We start from the raw sequence: 15,309 nt of genomic DNA on the forward strand, positions 1-15,309 counted from the left end.
CATAAAAAAAATCTTGATCTTGATTATTTTCCACTCACAGCTGATGAAAATATGACATTTAAAATGAGAATATTACATAGACCAGGGGTCGGCAACCCGCGGCTCTTTAGCGCCGCCCTAGTGGCTCTCTGGAGCTTTTTCAAAAAATGTTTTACATTTGAAAAAGATGGGAGTGGGAAATATATTTTTAGTTTTAATTTGGTTTCTGTAAGAGGACAAACACGACACAATCATTCTTAACGTTTTCCAATGCTATAAAAATGTGTAGAATATTAAACTTAAACATTTCCGTCAACAAAGGTTTGCGTCACAGCCTGTGACATTTCTTCCAGCTGGGCGGGGCGCGAGGCAGGTGGCTGTTGTAAACAACCTGATGGGTGTGAGGTGGATCATGGAGAGCAAAGAGGAAACGAGGAAAATAACCGAGGAGAGATTCTGCAATTCTTGGACCGAATCATTTACATTCATTGCAAATGCGGAAGGATTACCTGGATGTTTGCTCTGTAGCGAGAAGTTGTTAAATAACAAAAAGAGTTCCGTACTATAAGCTGCACCTACAATTTTGTTTTTAAATAACTGGAAACCTACATACATAAGCTGCACAGGGCTATAAGCCGCATGGTTCCAAGCGTGGGGACAAAGTAGCGGCTTAGAGTCTGAAATGTGTAATGTGTTAAGACATTTCCAGGGAAGGTATGTTACATTAGCTGCTGCACACACTCTGTACACATACGACTGCACCTCTGCCCACCACAGCAACACCATCATCAAGTTTGCTGATGACACCACAGTGGTGGGGCTCATCTCAGGAGGCGACGAGTCCGCCTACAGGGGTGAGGTGGAGCGGCTGTTGCAGTGGTGCAGGGAGAACAATCTGCTCCTCAATAACTCAAAGACAAAAGAACTCATAATAGATTACAGGAGGAATAAAAACAGACATTACACCACTAACCATTGGGGGAAAATGTGTGGAGAGGGTAGCTGATTTCCGTTTCCTGGGGGTCCACATTGAGCAGGGCCTCACATGGAACATGAACACCTTCGAGCTGATAAAAATGGCCCAGCAAAGACTGTACTTCCTGAGGGTTCTCAGGAGGAACAACATCAAGGAGAAGCTGCTGGTGTCCTTCTACAAGTGCTCCATAGAGAGCATACTGACCTACTGTATCTGTGTATGGTATAACAGCAGCACTGCGGCTCAAAGGAAAGCTCTCCAAAGGGTTGTGAATACAACCCAAAAAATCATTGGCTGCCCTCTCCCCTCACTGGAGGACCTGCACAGCGACCGCTGTCTAAGAAAAGCACAACACATCACAAAGGACACTTCTCACCCCGGACATTCTCTGTTCACACTGCTGCCTTCAGGCAGAAGATACAGAGCAACCAGAACAAGAACCAACCGTGTCAGAGACAGTTTCTACCCGATAGCAATAACAAAACTAAATGCAATCAAAAACAACCATTAATCATCATAAATGATGTATGTGAGAATGTGGCTGTTCTTATTTATTAGTTTTTGTTTTGTTTTGTTTTCTCCAGTTATTTGTTATTTCTTACATTGTGTGTGAATTGTGAGACAGTTATTTTTTTGTTTTTAAGCATATGCACTGACTGATGGCACTTTTTAAATTTCGTTGTTCTTGTGACAATGACAATAAAGATTTATCTATCTATCTATCTATCAAGATTAAAGTTGCATCTTACGCTCGATGTTGAGAAACCATCCAGTGATGTCCGTAAACAGAAGTTACATTAAACACGCAAGAACACAATCCTGCCATAGACACATATTTAGTAACAAAGTGGTTGTTTTTATAAATTGATTAGTGATTTTTGTCAGTATGTATTTAGAATGACACTTAGCGATATTATTGTGTTTTGTTGCTCAGGTCCGAGGATGGTTGCGTGTCAATAGAGAAGATGATGCTGCCATGTTTTACCATTGCAATGACTTGCTTGGCATTTGCACAAAAATCAAACTTAAACTGTATTAATTTAATTTTATATAATTTAACGTGTTCAAAATGCTGTTTTATTTTCTAGCTGCAGGTTGCGTTTTATTGCACCACGTTTGTTGCCCAGATAAGGGGCAAGTTATGCACCTTCCATTTTGTTGGGTTTTTTTTTCTATCACACACTTTACGGTGATTATTTACAAAGAGCGATCGTCGTTATGCAAACTGCATTTTGGAGCAGATTTTCCGAGTTCCAAAAGGAAAAAAAATAAAAACACAAAACATTAATATTTATAATATAACGGAAGGTAAACTTAAAGCATCATCGTACAACAGAGTCACATGATGCGTCATTCCGTCCAGGACGCACTGCAGGGAAAATAAACATTTTCAGCAACATCATGAATGCTAATTATGTATACACTTCGTCATTTTTGATATTAGGCTAATATAGCTAATATAAACACTTAAAGCTTGTTTTGCCTTCATTATAAACCTTATAAAAGGCTTTTAGCTCCAGACAGATTTGTTTGTGGTCCAAAATGGCTCTTTCAACATGTTGGGTTGCCGACCCCTGACATAGACCAATGAAATAACTAATTAGAGAAATGTGGGCAACATGAAAAGGACATTCAATACCTGCCTAAATGTTATTTTTGAAAGGTAGGCTCTGACAAACAATCCTCATTATATCAATACAGAGCTATTTTAATTTATTGAATACGACTGCAATAAGAAGGTCGACACCAAAAACCAGCTTTTGTTCAACTGATTTGATCTCTGCAGTTTCTCTGCTGCTGCAACAAATCATCCAGGCGACCGACTGAAATGTGACACGAACAAGATTTGATCATTTTCAAGTCTTCTTACGATTTTGAAATGTTTCACAGTTTGTTCTCGACTAACTTCACAATTATAAGAAAGATCGTCTAAAATAGCAACGAGCTGCTTTCCCCACCCTGTACAATAATTGTATCAAAACAATGAACTGAAATCCAGTAATTTACTTACAAAAGAAGCCCAGTCTGCAGAGTAAAGTTTCCCCCATGTTCACTTCCAGATCTGCTGCACAGCTAATTGGAGCAGCTGCACTTTGCTCTCGCTAAAGTACTAAAAACAAAAACAGAGGTTGCATTTAAGGCACTAAAAAACTGTCATTCTCTAATGTGCCTGTGTTTCCTCCCCTTTTACTCAGCGTTAATAAAGTATGCAGGAGCAGCTTTGACCACAGTGAAGTGTTAGATTCAGACTTCCTGTCCACAGCAGCAACCGAATATATTTTTGCTCTTCATTTTTAAGGGACGGGCCACCTGCACAGACATTATTTTAATACAAATGTCTTTTAACAAAAACTCTTTCCACTGTTTAGTCTTTAACAAAGACTAAACCACTTAGAGGTTTAGTCTAATGAGGTTTCAAATTTTTGTTCTGTTGTCATAGTTATTAACTGACATTTATTTATTTATATGAAATGTTGCATTTTTCAGCTATTTAATGTTACACTAGGCTCTAAAAAGTACATTTGATATATATATATAACATTGAAACAAACGTCATTTACCGTTTGAGTAGATTCACAGCGGATGTTCTGATGTTGTGGTGGAAATTTGGTTTTGACCTCCAAACCACAGGAAACCACCAACTGGGTTATTAAGCTGAAAACATGAGCAGAACAAAGTTAATGCACCATTTAAATTTACAACAATGACAATGTTCTATATGGAAATATTTGGTAATGGTATTTATTTTAAATTTAACGTGTTAAACGGCGAGGAAAGCATGTGAGGACGAAAGGGAAAGAGATTGCTGTAATATTTTATGTCTTTTGGTTTGTTGAGGATGTTAATTGAAAATGTGAACTAAACGTCGGCGATGTGATTACTGGGCTCCAAATGACCGCAAAACATCTGGATAACTGCAGATGCTTCCAGGTCTGATTCTCTACAACTGAAAACAGTGACTATAGCCCCGCCCACATGGTAACTTTTTTTCAAAACACCCACACGGAAACACTGAAAATATCAAAAAAAGAATTCTCCACCAGACCTGTAAATGGCACACCAGGGGTGTCCAAAGTTGGTCCTCAGGGTCCGGTATCGGGCATGATATAGTTCTCTCCCTGGTTTAACACAGCTGGATCCAATGGTGTCTCGTTAGAAGGCCTAAGAAGAACATTGACTTGCTCAAAAGGTTGTTTCTAACTAAAACATGCAGGATGCCGGCCCTCCAGGACCGACTTTGGGCACCCCTGAAATAAAGCCTCATCAGCAGGCCTGTGCATGGCTTTGACATGCTAAAGAGTTAGCTAGATCATTTGGACCAGAGAGTTATCTAAACCTGGCAGGACTCCGGCCTTTGAGGACTGGAGCTGACCCACTATGACCAACATGAGGTCAGTGGTGAGAATCATCAGGCAACAGAGAGTCTAGCAACAAACCACAAGTGGGAATATTTTGAAGAAGTCCTTGCAGAACCACCAAAAAACTTGTAATCTGTTGCTTTTGTTAAATGAAGCCTTTGGGGTTAAAGGTCACAGCAGGCGAAAAAACTGTTAAAAACATTCCAGTTGTTTTCTGGAGCGTTTTCCACAGCAAGGACAAAACTGAAATTGCTCCTACTGGATCGAGGGCTTCATATTGATCCTGTGATTAGGATCAATATCCAGTTGTAACAATTACTAATTAACGTCTTTGTTTTTAACACTCTGGCTCTGGAAATTGCAGAAGAATAAACAAATGTCAGGCAGAACGAATATAGTATTCGTTCAAGGCTTCATCCATCCATCCATCTTCTTCTGCTTATCCGAGGTCGGGTCGCGGGGGTAGAAGCTTCAGAAGGGAGGCCCAGACTTCCCTCTCCCCGGCCACTTCTTCCAGCTCCTCCCAAGGGAATCCCGAGACGTTCCCAGGCCAGCCGAGAGACATAGTCCCTCCAGCGTGTCCTGGGTCTTCCCCGGGGCCTCCTCCCGGTGGGACGTGCCCGGATCACCTCACCAAGGATGTGTCCAGGAGGCATCCTGACCAGATGCCCGAGCCACCTCAACTGGCTCCTCTCGATGTGAAGGAGCAGCGGCTCTACTCTGAGTCCCTCCCGGATGACTGAGCTTCTCACCCTATCTCTAAGGGAGAGCCCAGCCACCCTACGGAGAAAACCCATTTCGGCCGCTTGTATCCGCGATCTCGTTCTTTCAGTCATTACCCAAAGCTCATGACCATAGATGAGGGTGGGAACGTAGATCGACCGGTAAATCGAGAGCTTCGCTTTATGGCTCAGCTCTCTCTTCACCACGACGGACCGGTACAGCACCCGCTTGACGGCAGACGCTGCGCCAATCCGCCTGTCGATCTCCCGCTCCCTTCATCCCCCATTCGTGTACAAGATCCCGAGATACTTGAACTCCTCCACCTGGGGCAGGACAGCCCCCCACCCCCCTAACCCGGAGAAGGCACTCTACCCTTTTCCGGCTCAAGACCATGGCCTTGGATTTGGAGGCACTGATCCCTGTCCCGGCCGCTTCACACTCGGCTGCGAACCGCTCCAGCGAGAGCTGCAGATCATGACCTGATGAAGCCAGAAGGACCACATCGTCTGCAAAAAGAAGAGATGAGATCCTAAGGCCACCAAATCCGATCCCCTCAACACCTTGGCTGCGCCTAGAAATGCTGTCCATGAAAGTGATGAACAGAATCGGTGACAAAGGGCTTCCCTGGCGGAGTCCAACTCTCACCGGAAACGAGCCCGACTTACTGTCGGCAATGCGGACCAGACTCTGACACCGGTCATACAGGGACCTGACAGCCCGTATCAAGGGGCCCGGTACCCCATACTCCCGGAGAATGGGGTACCGGGCCCACGATCTGAATGGCCCAATTCCCTCCTTTTCACCCGTAATCTGAATGTTTTCTAAGTGCCTGCAGTCTGAACGGTCATGTTGCATTTAATCCGACTTTTATGTCATTAACATAAAACATGCATCGTAATTCTACACCAGAAAAGTCCAGACGCAATAAATCAGGACATAAACAATGATTGAAAATTATGATATTGAATTTATGAGCCAAACTTGTGTCACTGAAAAGCATCACGTCATTCACCCGTCTCTTACCTCTGGCTACACATCCGAGTTGGAGTCAAGGCTCCACAAAAAGCCACTGCTATTAGACGTGTTTTCTTTTTATTAGCTTCCTCCGTGTTGAGTGAACTTGTGACAATACTTTCTGAATAAACGGTAAAATCGATCGATACACGTGTCAACGTACAAGCGCGCCGTTACTTCCGTAAACAAGGCGCTTCTTCTGCGAAAGCAGATCGTAAACCGCTCCTTCAGAAATGTCATTGTGGTCGAGTTCAATTTGTATCTAAATGACCGTGCAATAAATAAATAAATAAATGAAAAATCGGATATGAGCATTGTTAAGGAAGAAAAGTTATTATGTTAGCTTAAGTTTTGGAAAAGCATGGCTCTCCTTTTCCTCCTGTTAGCCGGGTCGAGCGGGGTTCTCCGTGAGCGTCCTGCAACCGCGTGCTGCTAAAAACGAAACAACAACAAAACGTGTTGACGTCACAGATCACGGAGTTTAATCTCATACAAAGCAATGAACAACAAAACTGCAGAGGAACAGAGATATGCATTTTCTCATGAAAATAAAAAACACACAAGGGAAGACACACGAAACACATAAGACAGACAAAGGCGCCCACGTGGAGTAAAAAGATGAAAAAAAACTCTCCGACTCTCCGGTGCTGTCCTGAAATTTTAACCAAAGAGGCGTTTCCCTATTTAATATATGCAAAGAAGGCGTTCTGCTCTTCGACCAATTAGAACTCCCTCAGGCCCCCAAAGAAAGTTGTGACTTCCTGATTTATAGCAAAGGTGTCTGTTTTTTTTTATCTAAGCATAGGCGGACCACTTCGTGCCCATCTCCATCCGACCCGGGCCGAGAGGCGCCAAGAAGTCTCTGACCCTTTTCGGAATGCAAATTTATTGCTCTGTCTTCAGCGGGGGAGGCAAAGGGCCCTGCTTTGTCTGCTGAATTCCCAACTGCTCAACAGAAACTATTCCAAATTAAAGTGTTGGCTATACCTTTACACATGTCGTAAGATTAAGTGTATTTTAGCATTAAATAATCATTTTCCTTAGCAATCCCCCTTTTGAGGTCTTTTTCAAAAGACCTCAATAAAAATTGAGTAAGCCTTTTAATACCGAACCAAAACTATGTATGAAAAAACGAAAAAAACCAAAAAATAAAAAGACAAAAGAGTGACGTACCCTAATTACATACAATCCCCCTTCGAAACAAAACCCAAGGTGTAGAAAGACTTATCCTTAAAAATGTAAAATCATAAAACAAAATTATCCCAATACAACCAAAACACAAGACAAACCAAAAAACCCAAAGTATACAATAAAAAAGAAAGCAGGGACATACATATAAAAAACTAGTACGAAATGCTCTGCAACTTCAAAGACAACATTCATCACAAAATTACAATCTGCTGCACGTCTTTTTCTGTTTTTTTTTGTAAATGTCCATCGACAGTCTCTCAAAAAATATGAAGTCTTCGTCAGGAATTATTCAAAAAATGCGCGCAAAAAACAAAACGAAAGTCCTTTTCAAAGTTCCCAACGAACGAAAAACACGCAATAAAAATTAATGTCGATGATGATCCTCTTGTAGCCTGATCTTCTTCGACTGGAAACCTCAAGAAACGACCTGTCACAGGTCATTACACAGACATTTTGTGTTCAACATGAATTTCATTAGCATCAGAAACACAATTACCACATTCTTTAATATCATCTTCATTACAGTCAGCATAATCAAACGACGGTTTCACCTAAAAAATAAATTTGTTTTGTTATTTTCCATCCAGGGAAATTATTTTAATCCTTTTTATCAAAGAACGCAGACTTTGAAGGAGACCACATCCGCAGGGCACCAGGAAACCAGCTGCAAAACTATAATGACAAGACAGAGATCAGATTTATCCAAAGGCATCATTCATTTGTGTAATTCAACACAAACATCTTCAAATCACTTTGTGTTCAAGTGAATCCTCCAACGCTCGTGGCTCTGTGGCTGTTATCTTCGAAATAAGTGTGAAGCCGCTTCTCCAAGCAGCCCCACCCCCGCCTCGCATGACACAGCTTGTATGACAGAGTCCAGAGTCCTGGAGCTCCGAGCTCCAGGGCAGTCTGTGTGTAAAACCATGAGCAACACATCACTTGAAACCTTATCTCCTAGTTTGTCCAATTCTGCTCATCAAATGGTGGATGTGATCCCTTCAATGTACGTTGCTATTATTATATACTATAGCTCCAACCGATGAAAAATACCAAAACCCTGTAATCATTTGCTTCAAAAGACATGTTTCCAAAGTAACGTTTTCCCAGAATGTTAAACAAATGCAGATCTTCGTCTTAAACCAATCTAGTAAAAATAAGATCAAACAAACGAAACAAAACAAACACAAAAACCTAAAAATGTAGTTGTAAAGCTTACATTTACCATCAAAAATGAAAATCACTGTGAATTAAACCGTCCCGTTTAAATTACTTTTATAGAACAAACTAGATCCTACTGTTTATTTGTCTAAATGATGTTACATGCGTTCCTTAAACAAAATTCAAAAAGTTAGACTTGGAGAAATTATAATGAAACAAATCCAGACATTTTCAAAATATACCGACATTACCTAGGCTTTTACTTGTCGTCGAATTTAAAGTTTTATCCAAATTCGTTGTAAATGGATGTAAATCAAAAAATCAAAATCAAGTTTAGAAAAATCATTATAATCCCGCCTGTGTACTTTTACTGATTAGTGATAACTTTAATCAAGAACAGATTCTTCAATACATTTCTTAAAACATTCATGCTCCATTAAATCAATGCTCTGAAAATGGCTGACACAATAATATTTCTAATTTCTATAATTATTTTCCCAAGTCAATTAACCAAAATATGCTTCATTATCACTATGAATTTATCTATTTTCTCAAAATATGTTAGCCCATTATCAGAACATCTTTTAATGGAGAACAACTCAAATCCATTCAAAATAAGCACATATTTGACATGTTCTTCAAAAGTTTTGTTTAAATAATATAAGTGTTTCAGTAATCTAATTAAGTAATATAAAAATAACCCATAACATATTCTCCCTCCGTATGATACATTACTGGCTAATGTATCATCATTACCTAATATGTTAACTAACGATGTTGATGAAACAGGGTCATTATTTTACTGAGAAATTCCACCCAATACTGCCCCGTCCTAACAGGCAAACTGTCAAAACAAACAGAACAATTCATTATAGCATGCTTTAAACCTTCAAGATTACTACTTTCAAAAAACATTTCACATTACAGTTGTAAAACTCAGTATTCAATTTTACTCTCATGATCATCCAATAATTCGTTGTAGAAACTTCTCAAAAATTTTCAGCAGTGTTTGACAAAGCACGTGTACCAATTAAGACTCTGCGAAGGTTTTGCATAAAGTAGCCAGAGAGACGTTGAAGAAAAAATTCAAACACGGTTAACAAAGAAAATCCAAAAATAATAAATTGGGCCCCTACTGAAATCAACATAACAAAAAACAACACAGGTAGTAACAGAACGACGTAAGCACAAACTGACCTAACAAGACATGAGGGGAACTTAGATAACGGCTGATCAGACCATTAACACACTAAGGGGTAATTAAACACAAAATCCTAACAAATACTGGTCAGTATATCACGAAATCTACAAATGAAAAGAAAGTAAACTAAAGATCAATTTTCCCCCTCCCCCTTTCGGAACAAAATAAGAGGAAACTGGTAACTCAAAATGAATTCGTGATATTTAACAAAATATAGAAGAACTGACACTTAAAGTTAACTAAATGAGTGCACATCAAATAGCCAACTAAGGAGTCAGACTAATGAAAACAAATTTAAAGATATAAATCTAAACTACTCACTACTCACTATATAAAGTAATATGAAAGGAAACCAAAAAATCATTACCAAGAGTGTCAGCGTGTGACAGTCGACTCAGTGTTTTGACGCTAAAAACTTATATTAAACATTTTCCACATTATTCCTAACTCACTATGTATTTGCTTGTTTAAACTATCCACTTTAAAGAGAAAATGTTTTAGTCTCCTTTAATCGTAAAATTTGAACTTATAAACCTTTTGTCGCACCAGTACTAAAATTGTAACTTATATGGAGACATTTTGTCAGGAGGCACTTCAAACGATGGGAGAGAAAATAATTTGCCTTACAGCTGCTTGTTCTCCCTTGCTGAACTTCTGTAAGTGGGGGTCGAAACTCCTCCTTGGGCGACATTATTCACATATCTAAATAAACATACACGTCGCTTTTTCTTGTTTTGTTCCATTTATTTATTTTTAACAATATTTTATCTATCTTAAAGTTTTGGTCAGTTTGAAAAAGACTGATTGTGAGTCAGTTGCATATTGCAGTTTGTTGTTATCTGAGCAATTCCTCTTACAATTAGAGCCTGTTTCTCTAAAGATCTTTCGTGTTTTTTCTTTATCCTCAACTCATTGTATTTTATTCTATTTTCCAGCTACCTTCTCAGCCTAGAATGCATAATTAACATTTTTATCTACTATTTTAGTTCTCAATTCTATATACAGTTTTATTTTATGTATTTCTCTACTTAATCAGTCATGTCTTTAGCTATTTATTCATTCACTTCATTTATGTATTTATCTATTAATTTGCCAAGACAGCATTTCTAGAATCCTCTGTGACCTAATTTTCTTGGCTTATTCTTTCTTTCGTTATTTATTTATTTATTCATTTATTTAACCGTAGAACCCATATTGTAATTTCAATTTGTTCAGATAATGTATTTTATCAAGATTCTATCCTTTAATCACCTTCCAAACTGTACACTGCAGGTCACACTTACTGCTGTTATTGTTTAATTTTAAGAAGTTAGTTCAATTTAACACAGAGGATGTTTGTAAAAACTAGAAATTGTGCACCATCAAACAGCACTGAGAAAAATTCAGTATTTATATGACATAAAATACCCAATGGTATTTTATCTCCAATCACACACTCTGTCAAACCAACATGAATTATAACACAAACAAAAACACACAACACATTACAGAAAACACAAAACACACACATCTGGCCAGGTTTTATAGTCAGTCAAAATTTCATCAGTCCCCAAGTGTCAGTCTGTGGTCATTATTCTATCAAATTTTACTGTAATTTATATCAATTTTACTAAAGTTTATATGAAATTTACTGAAGCTTCAGAAATTGTCCAATGTTGTCATGTGTCAATTTAATTAATTTTAAACCCCAATCGTCAGTAACCTTTTAAATCCCCGTGCACGTTTAAAAAGAGAGACATCTCAAAGTTATGTTAAAATCAAACCACAACCAATAATTTTGTTTTCTGGTACCAGTTTAATTTACTTAACTGTTATTGTTATTTTTATTTATTTATTTATTTTTAAACTAAAAGACCACGTGTCGCCATCGTCCTACTTTCCCGTTAAGACTCTTCTACGAACCATAGCGTATAGCACGTGTCGCAACTCAGTGTCCATAATAACTTCACAATAAAACGCAGCAAAATCAATGCAAATTAACACAAGCAGCGCTATTTAAACACAGCTTCTCACTCTGCACAGACACACAGCCAGCCCGAACTCGCGCACGCACACGGCCACACAGATACACACATGCACACATACACACCTACACACACCCAGAGCTCTGGAGCAGACAGCCACGTGTCGCGGCAACAAGCACAGATCGCGACACACAGAGAAACATAAACACGGTGTCGGACAAACGGAAGAGACAACGGGGAAAAATAAAATAAAATGCCGGCTTTAAAAATGCATTTCTATTCGTCACCACGGCCGACGCAACCCAGCTCAGTCACTTCGTCTTCCTGAATACAAACGATTGGCCGTGTTAAGGCACTTCGTTGTAGAAGACAGGCGATGCAGCCTTGTTAAGCCAATTGTAAGTCTACTGGAGATGAGTCAGTCTCCGGGCCAATACAAGCCCAAACTACCAAATTGATACACAATTCTCAAATTCTTTTTAAATTCAGAGGTACAAGAATAAACCCTCCGGGGAAAAGAACCAAAAACTAAGAAAACCCCAGCCTTTTTGACAATAGGGTAAGCTAGCCCCACGTCTGGACCCGCTACAGTCCTCTTGTGTGTGTATTCATAATCCAATCACTCAATCATCGACTCTTTTATAAACACAATCTCTGTACCTGTGCAGCTCCGTGAACTCCGCGTGGCTGGATACAGCCGCAACAATCTAGCTCGCCTTCTTCCAGCACACGGCGGTGCAAACAACAAAAAATAATCAAAAGTATCTCACCTCACCGAGCCGAACCAGGCCAACGCGTGACAGATCCACCCGCTCAGAATCCGTAACCGAACGAGCCCCCAAATTGTTAAGGAAGAAAAGTTATTATGTTAGCTTAAGTTTTGGAAAAGCATGGCTCTCCTTTTCCTCCTGTTAGCCGGGTCGAGCGGGGTTCTCCGTGAGCGTCCTGCAACCGCGTGCTGCTAAAAACGAAACAACAACAAAACGTGTTGACGTCACAGATCACGGAGTTTAATCTCATACAAAGCAATGAACAACAAAACTGCAGAGGAACAGAGATATGCATTTTCTCATGAAAATAAAAAACACACAAGGGAAGACACACGAAACACATAAGACAGACAAAGGCGCCCACGTGGAGTAAAAAGATGAAAAAAAACTCTCCGACTCTCCGGTGCTGTCCTGAAATTTTAACCAAAGAGGCGTTTCCCTATTTAATATATGCAAAGAAGGCGTTCTGCTCTTCGACCAATTAGAACTCCCTCAGGCCCCCAAAGAAAGTTGTGACTTCCTGATTTATAGCAAAGGTGTCTGTTTTTTTTTATCTAAGCATAGGCGGACCACTTCGTGCCCATCTCCATCCGACCCGGGCCGAGAGGCGCCAAGAAGTCTCTGACCCTTTTCGGAATGCAAATTTATTGCTCTGTCTTCAGCGGGGGAGGCAAAGGGCCCTGCTTTGTCTGCTGAATTCCCAACTGCTCAACAGAAACTATTCCAAATTAAAGTGTTGGCTATACCTTTACACATGTCGTAAGATTAAGTGTATTTTAGCATTAAATAATCATTTTCCTTAGCAGCATCAAGACCTGTTGACAAATCCAGAACCCAAAAGACTAATCGGAGAGAGAACAGGGGTCAAGCACCTCAAAACAACCCAAGAAAGAAATAAGAGGCCAAGTCAGAAACAGTTCAAGTCAAATGACAAGAATGTCGGCAAACAACTGGGAGACAAGGTGGCTGGAAAGTTGAGGCAGAGCAGCAGACGATGTGGCAGGTGAAAACAGGTAAGCTGTATAGGCAGCAGGACAGGATAGATGATACATTCAGGGTTGGCTGAGGGGGCAGAGCTCAAGCTGTGACACTCAGTGTGCAAAACAACGTTTCCATAAAACCACACAAAGAGGAAATGCTGACACCAGCAAATTCTTGGATAGAAATATTCATACTTTGTATATGATGTTCCTTATTTTTGTTGGTTCTTTGCATTAATAAGTTCTCAGAAATCAAAACGTAATCACCAAAAGGCACAGTATGGATCTGACCATCGGAGGCAGACATCAATGTTGAGAATACACAGACAAGTACAAGTCGACAAACAAGGAAGTAATTTGTTTGAATGTGAGGTGTAGTAAAAAGTCAGAATATATCTTTTTAGTAAATTGCCCAATTACCCATAATATCTGGAATTTCACATTTTCTTCCAGCTCTGCGCTTATTAAAAGCCATGTGTGTCTGATGATACGATGCTGACCAAATGTCTCTTCTGAGTTCAGAGGATGAAACTCCACATGGACTCATGACCCAGACACTCAGGACGTTTACTGTGAAGCGAAAGTGATCCAGCATTTCTTCACTTCAGACTTCGCACTTACTTTGAAAACCAGTGAGAGAGCTGAGTAAAATAAAATGATGATTTATCAAGTTTTTTAGAGAAATAATAGAAATGAATAAGATTAACTGGGCCGAGTTAGAGAGTTCAACTTTCCCTTCACCGCTGGTCCCACAAGGGGCGCTGGTGTCTATCTCTAGAGGAGAGGGGTGACGTTCACCCTAAACACATCTCAAAATATCTGAGATCCACATAAAAAAGAAAAAAACTCATATTAGAACTATCAGAGGAAACCAGATTACCTGGAGAGAATCCATGATTCATGGGAAGAAACTCCATGTATAAAAATCCCAGATTTGAGTCCAGTTCTTCCACGTTGTGGGAGAACTGGACTAAAACTTGTTCAGCCATCCAGCCCCAGTCTGCTGTCGGCGTAGTTATGAAAAAAAAAAAGAAAAGGTGTTAGCAGCATCATTCTGTGTATCAACAGGAACAAAAACCAGAGTGTGAAGTTAAAAGCCTGAAATAACTGCAGCTGAGCTGTAGAGCTCCTTCAGTGACAAACTGCTGCACCCTTAATGCACAAAGGAGAGTTACTGTAGATCCAAACTCTCAGAAGCTTTTAAACTTTATAACCATCACTGCTTCCAACAAGATCAATGTCTTTGCAGAAATGCTGGCATTTCTACAATCCACTCTGTTTTTACTCATTTTAAATAACATTTCTGCACTAATGTTCTGTTGTAAATACTGTGCATGTATGTTGAACACACATGCACAGAAAGTGACACGACTCAGTTGCACATCCGTTCAATCATGAGTACAATATTTCTATTTCTAGTAACGGCACCTTATTTTTCATGTTTGTCTTTTACAGTCTTTTATTACTATTGTTGTTAATCTTGTTTTTTATATATTGTTTTAATGCTTCAAGAACTTTTTGTGTGAACATTTATATCTGTTACACCTGAATGTCCCACTTTGCTGGACAATAAAAACTGTTTATTTTTCTATTTCTCACATATGTGATATAGAGCCCCCTAGTGGTTGATAATGTTACAATTCAATTAATGTAAAAAAAAAAAATCACTAATAATAGTGACTTATTAGGCTAATAAGTCAATATTTTTGCAGATCTGTAATATATATGTGTATTTTACCATTTATTCATGGTTGCTGATCTTTTCTGGAGGATTTTGCACTGATAACGTCTTTCTTGTATTTGTAAGGATTATCTGGCGCCCTCTTGTGGTTCATTGGTCTAAACTTCGCGTTGGTCTGAAATGAAGGCAACATGAATAATTAAACAATTTATAAAAACAACTTATTTTAATTAAAGCCATTCATTCACAGCTTTTTTTAAAATATATTGTTAGCAATGGATGGAGCAATGTATTGTTTAATTTAATGTATATT

The 15,309-nt window shown here is 39.3% G+C and overlaps 1 protein-coding gene across 1 annotated transcript in view; it reads right to left on the bottom strand.

The window, feature by feature from the left end:
- Positions 1 to 14,282, bottom strand: part of LOC116732480 (Fc receptor-like protein 5) — a 126,088-nt gene extending 111,806 nt beyond the window's left edge. The window contains exons 1-4 of the mRNA XM_032582695.1: positions 14,196 to 14,282; positions 4,002 to 4,117; positions 3,517 to 3,610; positions 2,967 to 3,265 (exon numbers count right to left, since the gene is read on the bottom strand). Coding sequence (XP_032438586.1) covers positions 2,967 to 3,003 — 37 coding nt within the window. The 5' untranslated portion in view covers positions 3,004 to 3,265; positions 3,517 to 3,610; positions 4,002 to 4,117; positions 14,196 to 14,282. The remainder of the gene's footprint in view (positions 1 to 2,966; positions 3,266 to 3,516; positions 3,611 to 4,001; positions 4,118 to 14,195) is intronic.
- Between the last annotated feature and the right edge of the window lie 1,027 nt (positions 14,283 to 15,309).

This window comes from Xiphophorus hellerii, chromosome 14 (assembly GCF_003331165.1).
Source record: "Xiphophorus hellerii strain 12219 chromosome 14, Xiphophorus_hellerii-4.1, whole genome shotgun sequence".
In the NCBI taxonomy this organism is placed as follows: Eukaryota; Metazoa; Chordata; class Actinopteri; order Cyprinodontiformes; family Poeciliidae; genus Xiphophorus; species Xiphophorus hellerii.